Source organism: Neomonachus schauinslandi, chromosome 1, assembly GCF_002201575.2.
Source record: "Neomonachus schauinslandi chromosome 1, ASM220157v2, whole genome shotgun sequence".
NCBI lineage: Eukaryota > Metazoa > Chordata > Mammalia > Carnivora > Phocidae > Neomonachus > Neomonachus schauinslandi.
Genome location: NC_058403.1, coordinates 92179086 through 92196985, shown reverse-complemented (window position 1 = coordinate 92196985; position 17900 = coordinate 92179086). Strand labels below are relative to the sequence as shown.

The 17900-nt window shown below is 41.7% G+C and overlaps 1 protein-coding gene across 1 annotated transcript in view; it reads right to left on the bottom strand.

The window, feature by feature from the left end:
* TNIK (TRAF2 and NCK interacting kinase) overlaps positions 1–17900 on the bottom strand; it is a 381266-nt gene that overhangs the window by 144887 nt on the left and 218479 nt on the right. The window contains exon 3 of the mRNA XM_021702658.2: positions 4693–4749. Within this exon, the coding sequence (XP_021558333.1) occupies positions 4693–4749 (57 nt within the window). The remainder of the gene's footprint in view (positions 1–4692; positions 4750–17900) is intronic.

Sequence of the window (17900 nt, the reverse complement as noted above, 5' to 3'; positions counted from 1 at the left end):
CCCGAGGCTCCTGGGAGACTACTTTTTACTCCTCAAAGAGAGCTGGAGCCTGGTCATAAGCTTCAGTTACAGGAATTCAATAAGCAAGATAGAAATGGGAACTCAGTCAAGCAGGGTTTAAAATGGATCCTCCTAGTAGGCAAACGTTTAGTAAATGCTTATTGAATAAATTAATGGAAAAATTCACACTAAATTAAACGCTAAATGCCCTTCTATCTTAAGTGGAGACCAATAGCAATGTGGTGGAGAGGATGACTTCAAGGATAGAGTTAAACTGCTCAGGCTGAGATAGCCACCCCACCATGTTCATGTTACATTGAGCAGGATACTTAATATGCCTGGTCTTCTCATCTCTGTAACGGTGCTGTTAATGGAAGCTGTTTTGTAGGTTGCTGAAAGGATTAAATAATCAATATATAGAAAGGATTTAAAAGAGTTCTGGCTCATAATAATCACTCCACCAATGTTAGTTACCATTATTATTACTTTTGGCTGAACCATAACAAAGGCCCTTGGAAAGGCACTTAAGGACCAAACTGGTTTTAAGCACATCCACTACAACAATATTTACTGTCATAGTGTTGTAATTCTCCTGGTTTTGCCTACTCAACCACTTTCCCACCCTATTCTCAAATATCTCATGTGCTTTCCTTTGAGGAAGCATCCTTTCCAACCCTTAATCCCTATAGGTTCCAGGGCCAGGTACCCAATCCAGATAAGGAGGAAGGAAAACAAGGGTTGGTTCAGGACTGGGGACATGACCCAAGCTGCGCCGCTCATATTCAGACTGGCACTTTGCTGGGACTAACAATAATGAAGTAATCAGAAAGTGAACCTTGAGCTGTTGGTGGGGAAGAAAACAGAGCCCAGCGATAGAGAGAGATGACGTTCCTAATCACACCATGTGACTTCTAATAAATTCCATTTTCAGCTTCATTTGGTTTGAGTGTGGCTTTGGTACTACAACCCAAAGTGTCCTGAGGAATAAGATCAGAGCCAATCATTGGAAAGGTGAAAGCCTATGACATTAAGTTATGATCTCCTTAAGTCCTGTGTGGGCTTCAAGGTATCATTGTAAAAGGACTAGTTTACACCAGGAATTTTTCTCCAAATGAAAATGAGGATTATTTGTAGGGTTATTAGAGAACCATAGTCTCTCTACATATGGTGGCCAGGAAGCAGGGAATATAAAAGCCCAGAAAAGTGCCCCTCCGACTTTCACAAATCTGGAGTTCCTTGAGGGGCTTGTAGAAAAGGCAGGTTCAGAGGCTCTGCCCAGAAATTCTACAGCAGATCTAGCAATCTGCATTTCTCATGAATACCACCGGAGGGCTGACAGTTCACAGAAGCTGGTAGTCCACTTTGAGAAACACCACCCGAGAGGGCCCAATTTTGTTTAGATATTGTAGGCAAATCTAGAGTACACAAACCCAGCTGGGAAGGAATCCCCAGGAAGCTGCGAAGTGAAGAAATTCTCATAATTATTTCAGGAACTAAAACAACTTCAAAGACTGAGTCTGAGTTGAAGTACTAATTCTGAAGCAAATATTGGCAAATTTGGAAGTGTCTCAGCTCTAAAACCGGAAGAGCAGAAGCATTATATCCAGTTCTTTCTGTGGCTAGTTTCTATTAAGAAAAGAAAGAGGAAGTGGTGTAGAGTAAAAACAATAATCTAAAAATTGATTTCATGCTTATGGTTTTATCAATTTCATTACAATAAACTATAGTAACTGCAGTAGATCACTGCAAACAATTAACAAAGACGACCTTTGAGAATTCATCTCCGTTTTTAACAGAGCAGCTATAATGAGCACAATTATAATAATTGGTAAGAAGCTTTTGCAGCATTTCATAATACACAAAAGACAACGTGGCAAAATGAAATAGATTGTTTTCCGAGGCTACCACACAAATTTCACAAAGGAAATCTTATGCTGACTCTAATGTGTCAGGGGGTGACACAAAAGTCATTTGATGCTGTATCAGACAACATGGGAAATAGAAAACTATCTCCTGATGTGATGTTCATATTTATCTTTGTTAAGGGTCAGTGATTACAAAATAGTCAGTGATGTGCCTAAATCAGGGAAACTACCCAGCCCTTTCAACAAGGGTTCCCTAAGAAAATCAAGTCCAAGTACCATAAAGCATCCACTGTATGCAATGGACTGACTCTCCTATGTACTGACAACAGCCTTGGCTCTGTACCATCCTCTGCAGGCTTGAGAAAAGAGTTTCTCTGCAGAGCTTCACTCTCTTTTGGAACCCAATTTAGAAAGCCTAATTGATACTCTTTAAACTGAAAATACATATGGTGGGATAAATAGCTGCGTTGATTCCAAAGCAAGGTGGTCTAACAATAGTAAGTGGTTCTTCAAGCAACTTAAAGTCTCAAAAACAGAACCAGAAACTATGACAGTAATATTCAGTCCTTTCAAGTCCTACTTTATGTATCAACATACAACTCTGAGCACTGAGATTAATGATGTCAGTGGAAATCACTGTAGTTCCACAGAACCACACAACAGAACTTTATAGCACGAAGGTCTTGGAATGTCCACACCCAGTAACTGTTAAATTGCCAAGTGCATTACATTATGTGGAGATCTTATACAATCCAGGGAAAATAGAGTATTATGACTTTGGCAGAACTGCAAAATAAATTCTGATTTGTTTTGTGGTAAAAACTTTGTAAAAGGTTTCCATATTTATAATGGGTTTCTGCATAGAGATTGATAGTATCGGATCTTGATTTTTTGTGTCAGATCTGCTAACTGATCACACCAATATCCATTCTCCCTCCACGTCTAACAGAACGCAGATTTTTAACTGCACCTATTGGGAGAATAAAAGACTATATTTCCCGGTTTCCCTTTGCTAGGTATAGCCAGGTATACCCCAGCTAGGTATCGCCAATGAAAGCAGAAGTTAAATAGAAATGTTGTGTACAAGTAGGAAAGATTTTAGTGGAAGGAGCTCTTTTCTGTATCCTTCTGCTTTCACCCACTCTCTCCCCTTTTCTTGCTGCCGAAGAATGTGATCCATGGAAATCTGACAACCACTAAACCTTGAGTGTGGAAGCCACTCCACCACGTTGTTGCCATACATCCCTGGGCTGTAGATTCCAGATTCCCTTAACATGAGAGAGCAAGACACTTCCCTCGTGCTTGAGCCTTTGTGATTTTGCGTTTTCTGTTTCAAGTGGCAGAACCTAAATGTAATTAATAAAATATACATGCAGTTTCTTATTCAGTAAAGGCCAGGTGAATTAATAAACTAATAGGGATCAAATATTTGAATTGGTTTGCAACCTTTGAAATTTGAATAATGTATTTATCTGTATTTATAGATCAAAATGTATTTATTTATCAAATACAAATAAAAAGAAGTAGTACTTTATCTAATGCCAATAAACATGAGAATAATTTTTTGCTGGTGAAAAATATATATAATTTAAAGACAAATTCAGATCAATAATAAGTAAGGAAAGGAAGTCAGTACAATGTGTGGTATAAATGAACATTAGTGAAATTAATATTATGGGAGACAGGGTACCATATAATATATACTTATCAAAGGTAACAGACTGGGCCAGAAAAGACATGGACTGAAATCTGACAAGCAGATATATTGTGTGCCTTTTTTAATCTGTATGTTGGTTCTTGATATCTTTGTGTGATTCATTCATCTATGTCTATTTACATTGAATAAACCACTTCCGGGCTGAATGGAAGACTTTGGTCTTTTAGCTTTTATGTACGCCAGGCAGACATCTTAGAAAAATCCCCAGAACAACAGAAAATTATTAACATGCTTTTGATGTCCAGTGAGTCCTTTCAAGTCTGATTTTTGCTCTCTACTCTCAAAAAGGCATTAAAATATTTTAAATAGATCTAGCAAAAAGGATTGAAAGCATGAGATTTTATTTAAAATAAAGTCTATTCCTTAGATTGCTTTTGATCATCTGGGCAGAAATTTTATTTCAGTGTTGTTCCATAATAATAAGAATTTTGGGGGGCGCCTGGGTGGCTCAGTTGGTTAAGCGACTGCCTTCGGCTCAGGTCATGATCCTGGAGTCTCGGGATCGCGTCCCGCATCGGGCTCCCTGCTCAGCAGGGGGTCTGCTTCTCCCTCTGCCCTCTTCCCTCTCGTGCTCTCTGTCTCTCATTCTCTCTCTCTCAAATAAATAAATAAAATCTTTAAAAAAAAAAGAATTTTTGGTTGTTGGGATTATTTGGTCAATATTTTGGAGGAGGGAAATATTCATGTGAAATAGCCTAATCAAATTGCAGTAGCTACACAAACTTTATCTACTCAGTATTAGGTTGACCTTTGGGAAAACTGCTAAGACCCATCTCTTCTGTGTAATCTCGGTATTATTCTTTTAATACCTTCAAATCCGTGTTCTGTCTTCATATGCAAATATCTGTGGTTGTATTTATGTAAATTTTCAACACACATTATTCACTCTAACTATGTAAGGCAGTGGGTAGATATCTAATTTAATTAGAGTGATTTATCCATGGTCTTCTCCAGTCAGCTATTCGATACTCTTAACTGCTTTATGTTAAGCTCAGTGGGGAAAGACTTTAGATGTTTAAGAAGATTCTATTTCTGAAAAATGATTTTTTATCACTAATTTCTCTATCACAAATATATAGCTACAGAGATGGCAAGATAAAGATACGTTACCCCTGTGACATCCATAACCTTAATGGCTGCAAGCTGGCCCGTTTTAACATGACGACCCTGTAAAGAAAAAAAAATAATAAAAGACTTTAGTTGTGGTAAGCAATGTCCACATTCAGTTCCACCTATAGAGATCAATTACCTAGATCACTGTTACAGAATACGGTTGGGGAAAACGGGGACACACACACACACACACACACACACACATCTTTAGATGCTTCAAGGATCAATTTCCATTTAGTGTTTACTTTGTAAAACATCTCCATCACTTAGTTTTGGGTTTGTTTTCATAGTGATTGTTAAGTTAAACAAAAAAAGGCAATGTTGAATAATTTGGTTCTATCTTCTCTCCGAGGTGGTAGGTAAGGGCATGTGTAGGAGGAAAGGGAGGTTGGCCTGCGTGGAGGAGACATAACTATCCGCTTTGTCAGGAAATACTCCGTATGTGAAGAAACTTTAGTTTCCTGGATTATGAAAATATATTGGATGGTAACAGTCTCAACTGGATAGTATTCTGCTCTTACTTGAGATCGTAAATGTATCTTTATCTTAAAAGTAAGCCTAAAATAAAACAGATAGTACTAAGTCCAAATTTGTGATCAAAGAGGCAGCGTTGAGCGTAAGCAACCACTTGCCCAAAGCAGGCCTCTTTGGTCTTTGGAACCACCACAGAGTGGCAACCACACAGAATCAGAAGAGAATGGGGTGTGGTGAGAGGGCAACCCCAGAACAGAAGCTTTCTCTACACTTGCTCCTTGAGAAACTTAAAGTCTACATCCAACTCTCAGACGGTAGCAAGGACGGTCAATACGCATTACTTCTAAATGCATTTTATATGTGGCTCCTAAAATACATTTCACCTATGACAGCTACCAGGCAGTATTATACTACCTCCAAGATCAGCTGGATTCAAATGCCAGCTGCATGACCTTACACCAGTCCCCTAAACTTCCCTAACCTTCTAGGCTTCAGTTTCTTCATCTGAAAATGGAGACCGTGGTACCTGACTCCTGGTATTGCAGTGAGGACTAAATGTGATAACGTGGATACAGTGTGTGATGGTGTCTGGCACATGGGAGATGTCCGCAGATGCGGCCTATGATTAGTTATGACCCTGTCTTGTGATTAATGTTAAATGCTGTCTTTCATTCCAGGCTGTATGTTTCATGAAGGCCAGGGCTATGTCTCATCGCTGTATTCCCAGTGCCCAGAGTGGTGGGTGCTCACCCCACAGCCGGAGTGGCATGGTCATGGATGTAAACAGCAGGTGATGGAAGCATGGATGCTTGTATTTGGGAAGAGGGGATAGGTTAGGTGCTGTCTAACCCTTTGCTTCTTATCTCTCTCAGCTTTTTACGCCTATTTACTCTGATTCTGGTAGCACTTCCTTCACCTTTCGACCTCCCATTCTGCTCCCTCCCTTTCCTCCTTGGTCAGGAAAGAGCTAAAAGAAGGAGGCATCAACTGGGTAACCAATATGGTCACGGGAACAACCCCTCCTACTTATTTCAACTTTCAGACCGTAAGGGAAGGGCCTGGAGTGTTACCATACAGAGCCCTGGACTGGAATTCCAGAGGCCTGGCTCTTGTCCAGGTTCTGCTCATGACCAGCAGGTTCATCCGGGACAGGTGATGTAACCCATCTGGGCCCAGTTTCCCTGTCTGCAGAATATGGGGGAAAAGGGCTTAGTGGTTGGGGGTCACGGGAGTGAGGGAGCAGGGGAAGGCATCATTGTTACTGCCACCCCTTTCCACCCCAAGGAGCATTTGGAAATGCAATTTTCACAATGAGTGGGAAGAGTAGTACTACCACAGCTCAGTGTCCAGGAATACTAACTTCCTGCAGTTACTGTCACGTCAGGGAGCAGTCGCAGCAGTGCCCTCTGTTGATAAATACTGAATGGCCTCCCGAGTTGTCCAGGTCCCAGTAAGAGTCTAGGATACTATAACGATGACCTTAGCAAAGGAATCAGCAGCTTTTCTGTGGGAATACAGTTGTCTCTTGAACAATGCAAGGGTTAGGGGCGCCGATCCCTGTGCCGTCAAAAATCCATGTATAACTTTTGACTCCTCAAAAACTTAACTACTACTAGTCTACTAGTGACCAAAAGTCTTACCAATAACATAAAACAGTTGATTAATCTATACCTTGTATGTTGTAGGTCTTATATACTGTATTTTTACAATAAAGTAAGCTGGAGGAAAGAAAATGTTATTAAGAAGATCATAAGGAAACGAAAATACATTTACGGTATGTACTGTAAAAAAGCTGCATCTACGCGGACCTATGCAGTTCAAACTCCTGCTGTTCAGGGGTCAACTGTATCAAGTCTTCAATGTAAGGGTCAGCAATCATACCTTAAACAATGGCTGTTTCTCTACTAAAGCATTAAAGGAGGGGAAGGAAACTGAAGACAAATACAGAGCATCTGGTCAGTATCCTATAGCCCGTTCAACTTGCAGTTCTGCTAAGGGTGCCATACAGACAGATGAAGGAAAACACCTGCTTGTACAGCCGACTGAGACCCGACCCTCTACTTGCCATACCACGTTGAGAGGTTCCCATCTGCTTTTATTCTGGGATCCTTGAGACAAAACTGTTTGTGTTCTCTACATGTACTATATTGTTTCTTGCCTCTCTGGTAACGTGTTTTCTTGGTCTAAGACACCCTTCTTCTCCTGAATCCCCAGTTACTCACTCCTCTTAGATTCAACTCAAGTACCCAAAAAGAAAAATATATCTTAAATGGAATCCTCCCGGTTCAAGCAGGGGCTTGACCAGCAAAGTCTGGTCTACTCTGACCACCACCTCTTTCTCTTCCTCTGTGGGAGTGCCTGAGGCACCCCTATCAACACACAGTTTGAGAAACACTACACTTGATCTTTAAGTCCTCAAGAAACAGGGAATCCTCTTGGAATGCATAATTTGTTACAAGGACACGTCAACACCTAGTTCTTTCCACCAGTATCCTGGGAGCCCAGCACATCTAGCCCTTGGCCCAGGCCTAAGGCCAGGGAGCGGACAGAATACAAGCAATCCCCTTCATATTGCAAACACAAGGTATGGGGCAGTTCTTGGTTTGAAAGAAATAAATTAAATACCTGCTACTTTTTTGAATGTAGGGTACGGTGTTGTTTTTTGTCTTTGTTTTTATTCTAGTAACTGCTTTAATGTCATTGAAGGCAACACAGAGAAAGAAAATAACCTACTTCTCTCCCATTTTCAATTTCACTCCCAAGCTGAAGAACAGTTCTGGATGGCTCTGACAGCTGACTGAATAATACACCTCGGGGTGCTAGTTGGGCTTAAATGAGGTCCTGGAGATGCAACTATTAGCAGCCTCAGCTCAGTCCCAGGCAAAGACGTCCCCGCACTCTGGAATAGGAAGGCTGCTGAGCTGTCAGCCTTTGATAGAGGAGGACCACAAAGGAGGCCGCCTGGCATGAGGGGCCTTTTACATCACTGGAGAATGTCAACCCAAATTAGGATCCAGATTAAGGCTGACTTTGAGGGAATAGCCGGGAGTCAGCTGACCTAAAGATCACTAGGAACCTGAGGCACAGTCATTGTTAGGACAGGGTTTAAAGAGGCAACTTCATAAAACCACAAATAAATTGAGTAGGAAGAGCCTAAGGTGCCTAATCCAATACCCTTTTAGAGATGAGGCAAAATCTCACAGTTAATGAGAACCTACACGCAGGACACTTTCTCCTCTCTCCCACTTCGGCCATCCAGCTCCTGAATTAAAACTTCTTATCGTGAAGATTTTGAGAAATTTTTAAACAAACCTTCTTTTTATATTTTACTTCACTGGAGTTAAACATCGAACCATTCATCTCTATTTCAGGTAGGATTTAAAAAAAATTTTTTTTTATTTGAGGGCAAGGCAACATGGGAAGATGTTTTTATTACAGGAGAATTTTAAAGTGAAAATTTAATATTACTCCTAATTTTAATTTATTTCCATTTATGAAGTAATGAAAAATATAAACATAGACTCCATCTAAATTTGAATCTAAAATACATATTCAGCCAAGGACAAAAAAAATTTTAATTCTGGGGAGAAAAAAAACTTTAAAGGGAGACAAAAGGGTTAAATTTTTTTTCTCCACAAAAATTAGAAAAAAATATCTTGTTGGACTGCAGTTGCTGAGTCATTTTTTAATAAAAGAAAGAAGTTTGTTTTTTTTTTTCCTGAAGTAACCAACAATAGCAAAAATAAAAGACCAAATCTAGACTAAAAAGCATAATTGGTATTCCAGTAGGACCCAGAGCCTATTGTCAATCATGTCCTCAAGCATAACAAGCAGGCTCACAAGGAAGGAAGAAGAATGGGCATCAAATCGAGGAGAGCAAAGGGTGTGGGGTCACTCAGAACTGGTGAGTGTGGTCTGGCCCCCTCCTCAGACACACATCCAAACACATCCTGCTCCCCTTCTTCCTTTCTTCTACCTCACACCTGAGGTTAAAAAATATATATATATATATATGCTGATTCTTGTACTCTATCCCTTTACCTCCTCCCTAAAATGAATGCAAAAGAAAAACAATGGTTTTGTCTGAAATAGCCATGGAAGTCTTGGCTCTGGTATTGCTGTTCTTTTCTAAGGAACAGCAAGATGGCTTTAGAGACGCTAGCCTGAGGCTAGCCTGGAAGAAAGAGTCCTTTCATTTCTAGGTCACTGAAATACATTTGTTTTCAGCACAGCACAGGAGCAAACTGGGTTTATGGAAAATGCAGACACTCTACCTACTATTTCCTTCCCTGCTGTCCAAGGACTCACACGCAGGTAGAATGTTTTTAGCATCTCGCGTTTAGCTTAGATTAGATCTCACCTTTGTTGAGGAAGACTTCTTCACTTTCCTAATAGCGAGCGAGTGCCCTACCTTTGTGTTTCTACAGCACCCTACACGAACCCTACTGATCATATCCAGTGCTGTGATTTTCAACATGTGCATCACAAGAGCCATGAAAACTGGGGCACCTGCCTGGCTCAGTTGTTAGAGCATGTGACTCTTGATCTCGGGGTCGTGAGTTCAAGCCTCATGTTGGGCATGAACTTACTTAAAAACAAACAAACAAACAAAACCGCCCAGAGAACCATGACAATAAACCAAATCAAATGGAAAAAAACCAGAGTGTAGCACATGTGGTTATAGCTATTCTTTCATGGCTCAAATATCATGGTTATGTCTATCTATCTATCTATCTATCTATCTATCTATCTATCTATCTATCTATCTATCCATCCATCTATCTATCATCTATCATCTATCTATCATTGATGCCATAGTGCACCACTCAGATTCTCCCTTCAAGACTGAAACATCTGACAGCTCTCAGCCAGTTCGAGCCCTGGGAATTAGCCTCAACCACAAAAGCACTGCCAAGGTCACACTCTCTCCTGGAGACAGCCAAATCAATGACTGACTGGTTGACACGGGAGTAGAAAAGCACAGCCCTCTTGTCTTAAAGTGGGACAATACTGAAGGACCATCTCAGCTCCTGACCTCCTCTAGGGATGGCCATGGTCTTTGTAAGACTGCATTGCAGTTACACTCTTTCTTCCACACAATTCTATTTTCTTCATAGGTGTAGACCCTAAGACCACTCCCCAATAAAATTCCTGCATGTAAATCTCCATCTCGGGGTCTGTTTCTGGGGGGAACTTTACCTGACAGTCGGTGACAGGAATGGCCTGAGGAAACAGACTCTAAGAGTAGCTGTCAAGGAGACCCCCATCACTGGTGACAGTGGCTCCTGGCATGCCCCTGGCATGCTGCAGCAGTGTCACGGTCAAGAATAAGAATGTTCACTCCTGGGGAACTGCAGTAGGATAGAGGTGCCAGAGAATACACTAGTGACTCCAATAGTTCAGACATTAGAGAGGTCCAGGAGAAAGAGTAGTTTTAAAAAATGGAATCGGATGGCTTTTGCTAAGAGTTCCTGATGTACTAGAGAAAAACAATGAAAAGTCAAGAGCAATTAGTCACCAACTGAAGGCCACCTGTGAAAATCATCAGAGAGGTGGAATAAGACGGGAACATCACTGCTGTGGCCTCAGAGGAGTTGGGGAAATCGGAGATATCAAGCTCTCAAGTGCATCAGCTTGGATGTCTCCATTTCAAGCTTCAGAGCCTTATTCCTTCCCAATTAGACTTGAATTGGGGATTCAACCTTTTTCTTCTACCCTGATAATTAATTCCTGGGTCTGGTCCTCAGCTTCTTCTACTCTCAGACTGTAGAAGATAAGAGGTTTCTTTTAAATGCCACCCAAAATTTTGGTAAAGGGACAAGAGCAGCAGTCAAGCCTGACAAAGGCATGGTAGGCATGCCTCAGATGTCTCAGGAATGAAGATCAGGTCACCCCAGCGAGTCAGCCACATGGACCAGCAAAGATGCTAATCAAGGAGAAGAGAAGTAAAATGGGTAGGAGAGGAGGAAAACGGTGAGCCTAGGTTGCAACCATCAGATAAGATGCAGTTGGGAGCTTCTTATAACTTTGTCAAGGAAAAGAGAATGACTAGAATACTAAAGGAGCTGTTTCCAGACTTATTATACAAAGCAAACCGGTCCAGCATCACAAGGGATTGACGTGTAATGGCCACTGTGGAGTGCCATCCAGATCCCTTCTTCAGGACGGAAGTCTTCTGTTTCTCTTCAGGAGATGCCCCTCACCAAGGAGAATAGCTGGACCCAAGGTCACGCTCCCTGCCTAAAGTAATGCCCCTTACCTGGAGGCAGCAAGTATTCAGTGCCTGGTAGATGTAGGAAAATAAAAGCCTACACCATTTATGTCAAAATGGAACAATTCTGAGGGGCCATCCCAGCTCCGAAGCTCCTTTTTGGGATTGCTTGGGGCCTTGTCAGTGCATTCAATTTCTTCCTCTGCTCAAATCTATCTTCACTCTCCCATAGGTATTGATTCTGAGAGCACTTCCCAAAATACTTCCAACAATCTCTGTCCTCAAAATTTGTTTCCCAGGGAACTCAATCAAAGACTCCTGGTGTGACTCAGTCGGTTAAGTGTCTGCCTTCGGTTCAGGTCATGATCCCAGAGTCCTGGGATTGAGCCCCGCATCGGGCTCCCTGCTCAGCGGGGAGCCTGCTTCTCCCTCTCTTCCCTGCTCCTGCTCTCTGTAGCTATCTCTGTTGCTATCTCTGTCTCTCTCAAATAAATAAATAAAATCTTAAAAAAAACAAAACAAAACAAAACCAAAGACTCCATCCTTCCACCTACCTTCCCTCCCTTCTTTCCTTCCCCCCTTCCTTTTCTTTCTTTCTTTCTTTCTTTCTTTCTTTCTTTCTTTCTTTCTTTCTTTCTTTTCTTTCTTTCTTTCTTTCTTGTTTCTTCCCTCCCTCCCTCCCTTCCTTCCTTTCTTTTCTTTCTCTCTTTCTTGGTATTAATGTATAATATTTCTTACTGGATCTGAGGTGAAAGTTTTTTACAAAAACTCTGACCTAAAAGATAAACAGAATGAACTAAGTCAAGTGTTAGGAAATATATCCAGATAATGGGAATAGCATGTTATGCTATAGTTATTAGAGCATTTCAGTAACTATAAGTAGGCCAGTATGGCAGAGTAGAGAGAAAGTGTTTAGCAAGTCCATGCAGGGCCTCATAGGCTACTTTGAGCAGTTTTGCCTTTATCCTAAGACCAATGGACAGCCACTAAAGGTCTGAAGCAAGGGTGTAAAGTCACCAAGTTTGCATTTTGAAAAGATTGCTCTAGGGACAGGGCAGAGAACAGAGGAAACAGAAAAGATGATGGAAAAATAATATTTATAATGTTACTTAGTAATTAATTCAGCTGAGAGAGGATGGCAACTTGGACTAAGATGGAAGTAAGGGAGAGGGTGAAAAGTGGATGGAGTCAGGAGATATTCAACAGGACTTGGGAATGGCTTGGATACATATTTACCCTGTACCTCCCACAGTGCTTGGCACAGCAGGGACTCAGAGTAAATATTTGCTAACTAGTGGACTGAAACAAGTTGTGAGGGCTGAGGCTTGTATTCAGGTTCTTGGTCAACACCATCCATATGTCCACATCAGTTTCTCCCAGTTCCCCCCATTTCTACCCAGGGCCAAAGTGTACAGGAGCAGATGGGGTGGGGCTGCGAGCAAGAATTTCAATCATCTCACTCATAAATAAGACATGAAGAGCTGAATTTAGTGGATGAAGTTCCTTTCAACTCAATAGAGAGGCCAATCTACTTCCCCCCTCCACAGATCACAGAGATTAGCAATTGGTTTTAGCTTTCTCTCTGAGCTATAACGATGAAAGTGAAGGTGAACTCTTGATGCTCCAGTCACAGTTAAGATTAAAGTATAGTTAAGATACCTATCTGGACATCTTCAAGAATGCTACCTTTCTTTGATACAACATGTCTTGGGGCAAAGAGGTAGACAAATCAACCTTATGAAAAGACTCCAAAGATCCTTCTAATCAAGGAACAAGGATGGTCACAGGATATATTTGAACCAGTGCCTACTCCTAGGGTTTCTCCAGGTTAAATAAGGACTTTATTTTTCCTTGGCCGGCATGTGCCATCCATCAGTAGCTTAAAAAAGTCCTGCTCTCCGTTTCCGCAGAGCTGCCATCCAGCCATCACTGCTCCCAGACTTGTGGCAAGGAGGAAGCAAGGCATCGACACAGGACAGTTCCCAAGCAACCGCTCCCCATCTCAACACCACTCACTGTGAATTCCTCTGCTTGGTCCCTCTGCCAGGCAGAAAATGGATTGTTTTCAAGATTGTTCAGGGCTGGGCCAACTGAGAACTGAGGCTTGCTCACAGACATGGGGTGGAGAAGAAAAGACTGTCTCATTTTTCTTTGTTAGAAACTAGGATTCCTGTCTTCAGGGCTGCCAGTTTGGCTCAGTTGATAAATCAAAATGGATGATTAAAGGGAAAAAAAATCAAAGAGTCACAATTTTTAGCAGACAATAGTTAATGTATGCAGATTCCCTGGCAGGGAGACTGATGCCTGTACCCAGGAAAGGCACGCACAGCTCAAGTAACAGCAGTGACGAGGCAGACAGGAGGCAGGGTGATGAGAGCTCAGAAAAGTAGCAGAACCAGTCTCTTGGCCATGGCTGTAAGCCAAGAACACACTTCCCAGTAACCTCTTCTCTCAACCCCCTCCAAAAAAGGGAGCACAAAACCAAAGATCTTACGAGCTCCCCTCTAACTTATGCCACAGAATTATCAAATCTTTGGTGGCTTTCATACATTAATTGCTGGGAAGATAAATCCTCCCAGAAATTTCAACTCCCTAGATGGAGGGGTGCAAAAGATGGAGAAAAAAATGTATGCAGCCAACTCCTAAGCCTCCCCAGTGTCCCACCCCTCCCCACCACCCCCAAAGTCCTCCCTATTCCCTGAGTCAGGGTAGTCCCTGCAGATATAGATGGCATTTAAAAGCCCTGGTTCCTGGACACCAGTCCAGGATGAAGTGTATACTCGACTTCAGTAAAAGGAGGAAAATAAGGACCGTGTGACTTTTTTTTTTTTTTTTTTTTCAGATAAGCCAGAGGTATTCAACTTAAGTAGATTTCTTTACTTTAAGATTTTTGGTGGAAAAATATCCTTAATGAAATGTTCTTAATTTTTAAAACATAAAAGTAAACAACTATATGTTGATTCTCAGTGGTTATTTTTGTTTTTTTAACTGGGGTTTTTCTATTGGGTGAGATTTTAGTACTCTGAAATCTGAGAGTCCAAGCACTTTTTTTTAATCAATTAATTAACATAGAGTACATTATTAATTTCAGAGCACAATGTCTTAAAATACATGGATATTGCATGATAGAGAGGTTAGTAATCCCCTTAAGATACAAAGATGGGCTGCTCTTGATGCAGTCTATAAAAGTTCCATGCAACAGGGGACAGCTCTTAAGAGCTTATAATAGGTGGTGTGAATGATATTGGAACCAATTTGTCTCTCCTCTGAGTTCCTTAGTCCCCCATGCCTTGGACCTTCAGTCCTCCAGGCACACGGCTGCTGTACGCTGGAACCAAAAGCTCCTCAAAGACAGGGACTTGGCCTTATGTCTGCTCAATCCTCTGTCGTTGCCTAGGACAGGATCTGACAAAGAGTAGGTGTTAAACCACACCAGGAAACATGAAGTTTCTAGGCCTAGTGGACCTTGTAAGCTGCCTCAAACCACGGTGAACAGAGAGACTCCAGTGATCGATCCATCATGGCTTAACCTGGGAGAAGCATGAAAGAATTTAGAGAAATGTCTACCTAAGAGTGGCAGAGAGCTTTTCTCTTAAGGAATAGGGGACAGTAAGAATGGTTCCCAGTATGGTAACTGAAGGAAAAGGCCACATGGTCTGATATGAATATTTTGCTCAAGAAGGTTTTGTTTCTGTTTTCTTTTCCAAGTGCTAAGCAACACACTGGCTCACTGGAGTGAGGCCTGGAGGTGTGAGCAGACATTAGCATTCTGTAGTTCATGATCTCACAATTTACCTGACTGAAGAAAGGGTCAGGGAGAGAAAGATATGACAAGAGAGAAGCCAGGCCCAGACTCTGCCCTGTTCAAGTTCCTCCATATCTGCCTTCCCTTTTCCTGAGCGAATACTAACCCAAGGACAGATCCAACTGTTCTTAGAGAAGGGCAGCTCATTTGGTCAGAGTTTGAATCAACAGCTCTCTCAGTACAAACTACTTCAGGGGGCAACACTGTATTCCCCTCAGGATCTCTGACAGACTCTTCTGCTCACTCCATCCCACTTCCCAGCTTAAGAAGATATATTATGTTCTCTCCCCAGTCCTGCATCGGTTTGTCAATTACAGCCCAACACGAGCCCTGTATTTTTGGAGATTTACAACTACGTGGTCAGGGGTGGGTGGGTTGGCTTTGCACCACGAGGCACCGTAGGCAGCAAGGCAGAGATAAATAATAATAACGATGATAAAAAAGACAGTGCTGCATTTCATTTCCCCTAATTTATGGCTTCAATAGGAAGCCGTTATACCCACAGTGCCGTCTGGGTTACTTAATAACAGCGCGTCTGTGGCAGCAGCAAGATCAGGTCTGGAAGCTTGGAGTTATGGGGGAAGAAAAGGACGGCACCAGTGTGGTAAGGAAAAAACCAAGGGGAAGGACCGCTGGGTCCCCGGCTATCATTCTCAGGCAGCAGGGACACAAAAAGGGACCTACCTGACTCTTTATCAGGGCTGTTAATGAATAAACTCTCTCCCACAGTGCCCTCAAACCTCCCGAAGTTTTAATTAAAACAAAAGAAATGTCAGCAGGAGAAGCACTGGAATATAATTAGGGCCCACCAAATCTAAAATAATGCGGGGGAAAAAGACTAGGAATGAAAGGGAAGCTTTCGTGTTCTTACTGAATCCCTGCTCTGTTGCTGACACAAAAATCAATTTCAATAGGCTTTAGTTGTATCTGAGCAGGAACGCAGGCGACAGATGAAATTTAGTGAGCAATTTACTGGAGTCATAATGATTCCCATGGAAAAAAAAAAGACTACAATGAGTGCTTCCAACCAAATGCCTCTTTTGTAAGGACTCTGCAAGAATGTGTATGTGCAGAGATAGATGGTATGGGTGTGAGTGTGGGTGTGGGTGTGAGTGTGGGTGAGTATGGGCATGGGTATGGGTACGGGTATAGGCATAGATGGGGAGTGAATTTTAAGCAGTCATATATGTTTTATCTTAGAAAATGTAGTTAAACTCTCTACCTCACCCCATTTAAATAAGAGTAGTTTTCACTCAGCCCCCAAAGACATTTGGGGACGTCTGCGGACATTTTTTGATTGTCACAACTGGTACCACTGATACCTCATGGGTAGAAGCCAGAGATGCTACTAGACCTTATACAATGCACAGGACATTCCCCTCCCCCAACAAAGAATTGTTGGGCTCAAAATGTCAATGGAGCCAAGACTGAAAAACCCTGCTTTAAAAAAAAAAAAATTGACATTTAATAGGTGCTCAATGAATGCTGAATTCTATTAAAAGTCATTTTCTCCACAAGGTCACAAAGATTAAAAGATAAGGCCTTGCCTTCAGGGATCTCCCATAGTGGGTGAAAGGAGGGAGATAGAGGGGGCATCGTTTCTTCTCTGCTTAGCAGTATGTACAAATGAGGGGCGTATTTCTCAAATTCCAACACCCATGGTCTTCTGGAACACAGGTAATACCCAATGGCCCATAAGACCACTTTCCATCTGGCTTACATATGTGTAAGAGACCCATTCCAAGATCTTCACTGTCTCCCAATTAAGGAGCATTTTCTAAATTAAAACCAAAAAAAAGAAAAAAACCCCTAATAAAGTAGTATTGGGGCTAGATAGAATTTGGTTTATGATATTTGCACAGAGAGGTATAATTTTGCTAATTACATTAATTTTTGAAAGAATAGCCTATTTTCATTTCTCAACAACTTTTTATAGTGTGTGTGTATTCTTTCCCTCTTTTTCAAATGTTTAGTTATAGTTTTTAATTACTGGCAGCTCGATTCAGGAATACATTGTTTTGTTTGATTAAAATATAAATCAAGGGGTGCCCTGAGTAGCTCAGTCAGTTAAACGTCTGCCTTCAGCTCAGGTCATGATCCCAGGGTCCTGGGATCGAGCCCTGTGTTGGGCTCCCTGCTCAGTGGGAAGCCTGCTTCTCCCTCTCCCTCTGCCCTTCCTCCAGCTCCTGCTTGCTCTTTCTCATGCATGAACTCTCTCTCTCTTTCCCCCAAATAAATGAATAAAATCTTTTAAAGAAATAAAAAATAAAATATAAATCATGATGAAACTTCAAGCTTACTATGTAAGGGTCAACTCTAAGAGAATAAAGGTGTTTGCTTTTATCCAACATAAGTTCTTCAAATGAAGGGATATAGGAATCTTGCTGTTGTTGCTGATCTGTTTCCAAGAAATAAGGAAAGCATAACTTGGTATTTGTAGAAAGAATAAGATGAGCAACGTCATGCTTTATCAGTGACAACCCTTCACCACCTTTTAGTTCCTTGGGGATTCAGGAACTCAAGTCTCTTGAGGGTGGCCGAGGAATAACATCCAAATATGGATCCCCCACCCAGTGTCTGAGAGGACTGATTACCGCATAGTAATGGCTCCGCCTGCAATAGCAGGAGGCCCAGATCTCAGCAAAGGCTGAAAATCTCTCCCCCCCAACAGAAGTCTTCTGCGTCAGCACAGACTGCATTAGCGATTGTGCTTTC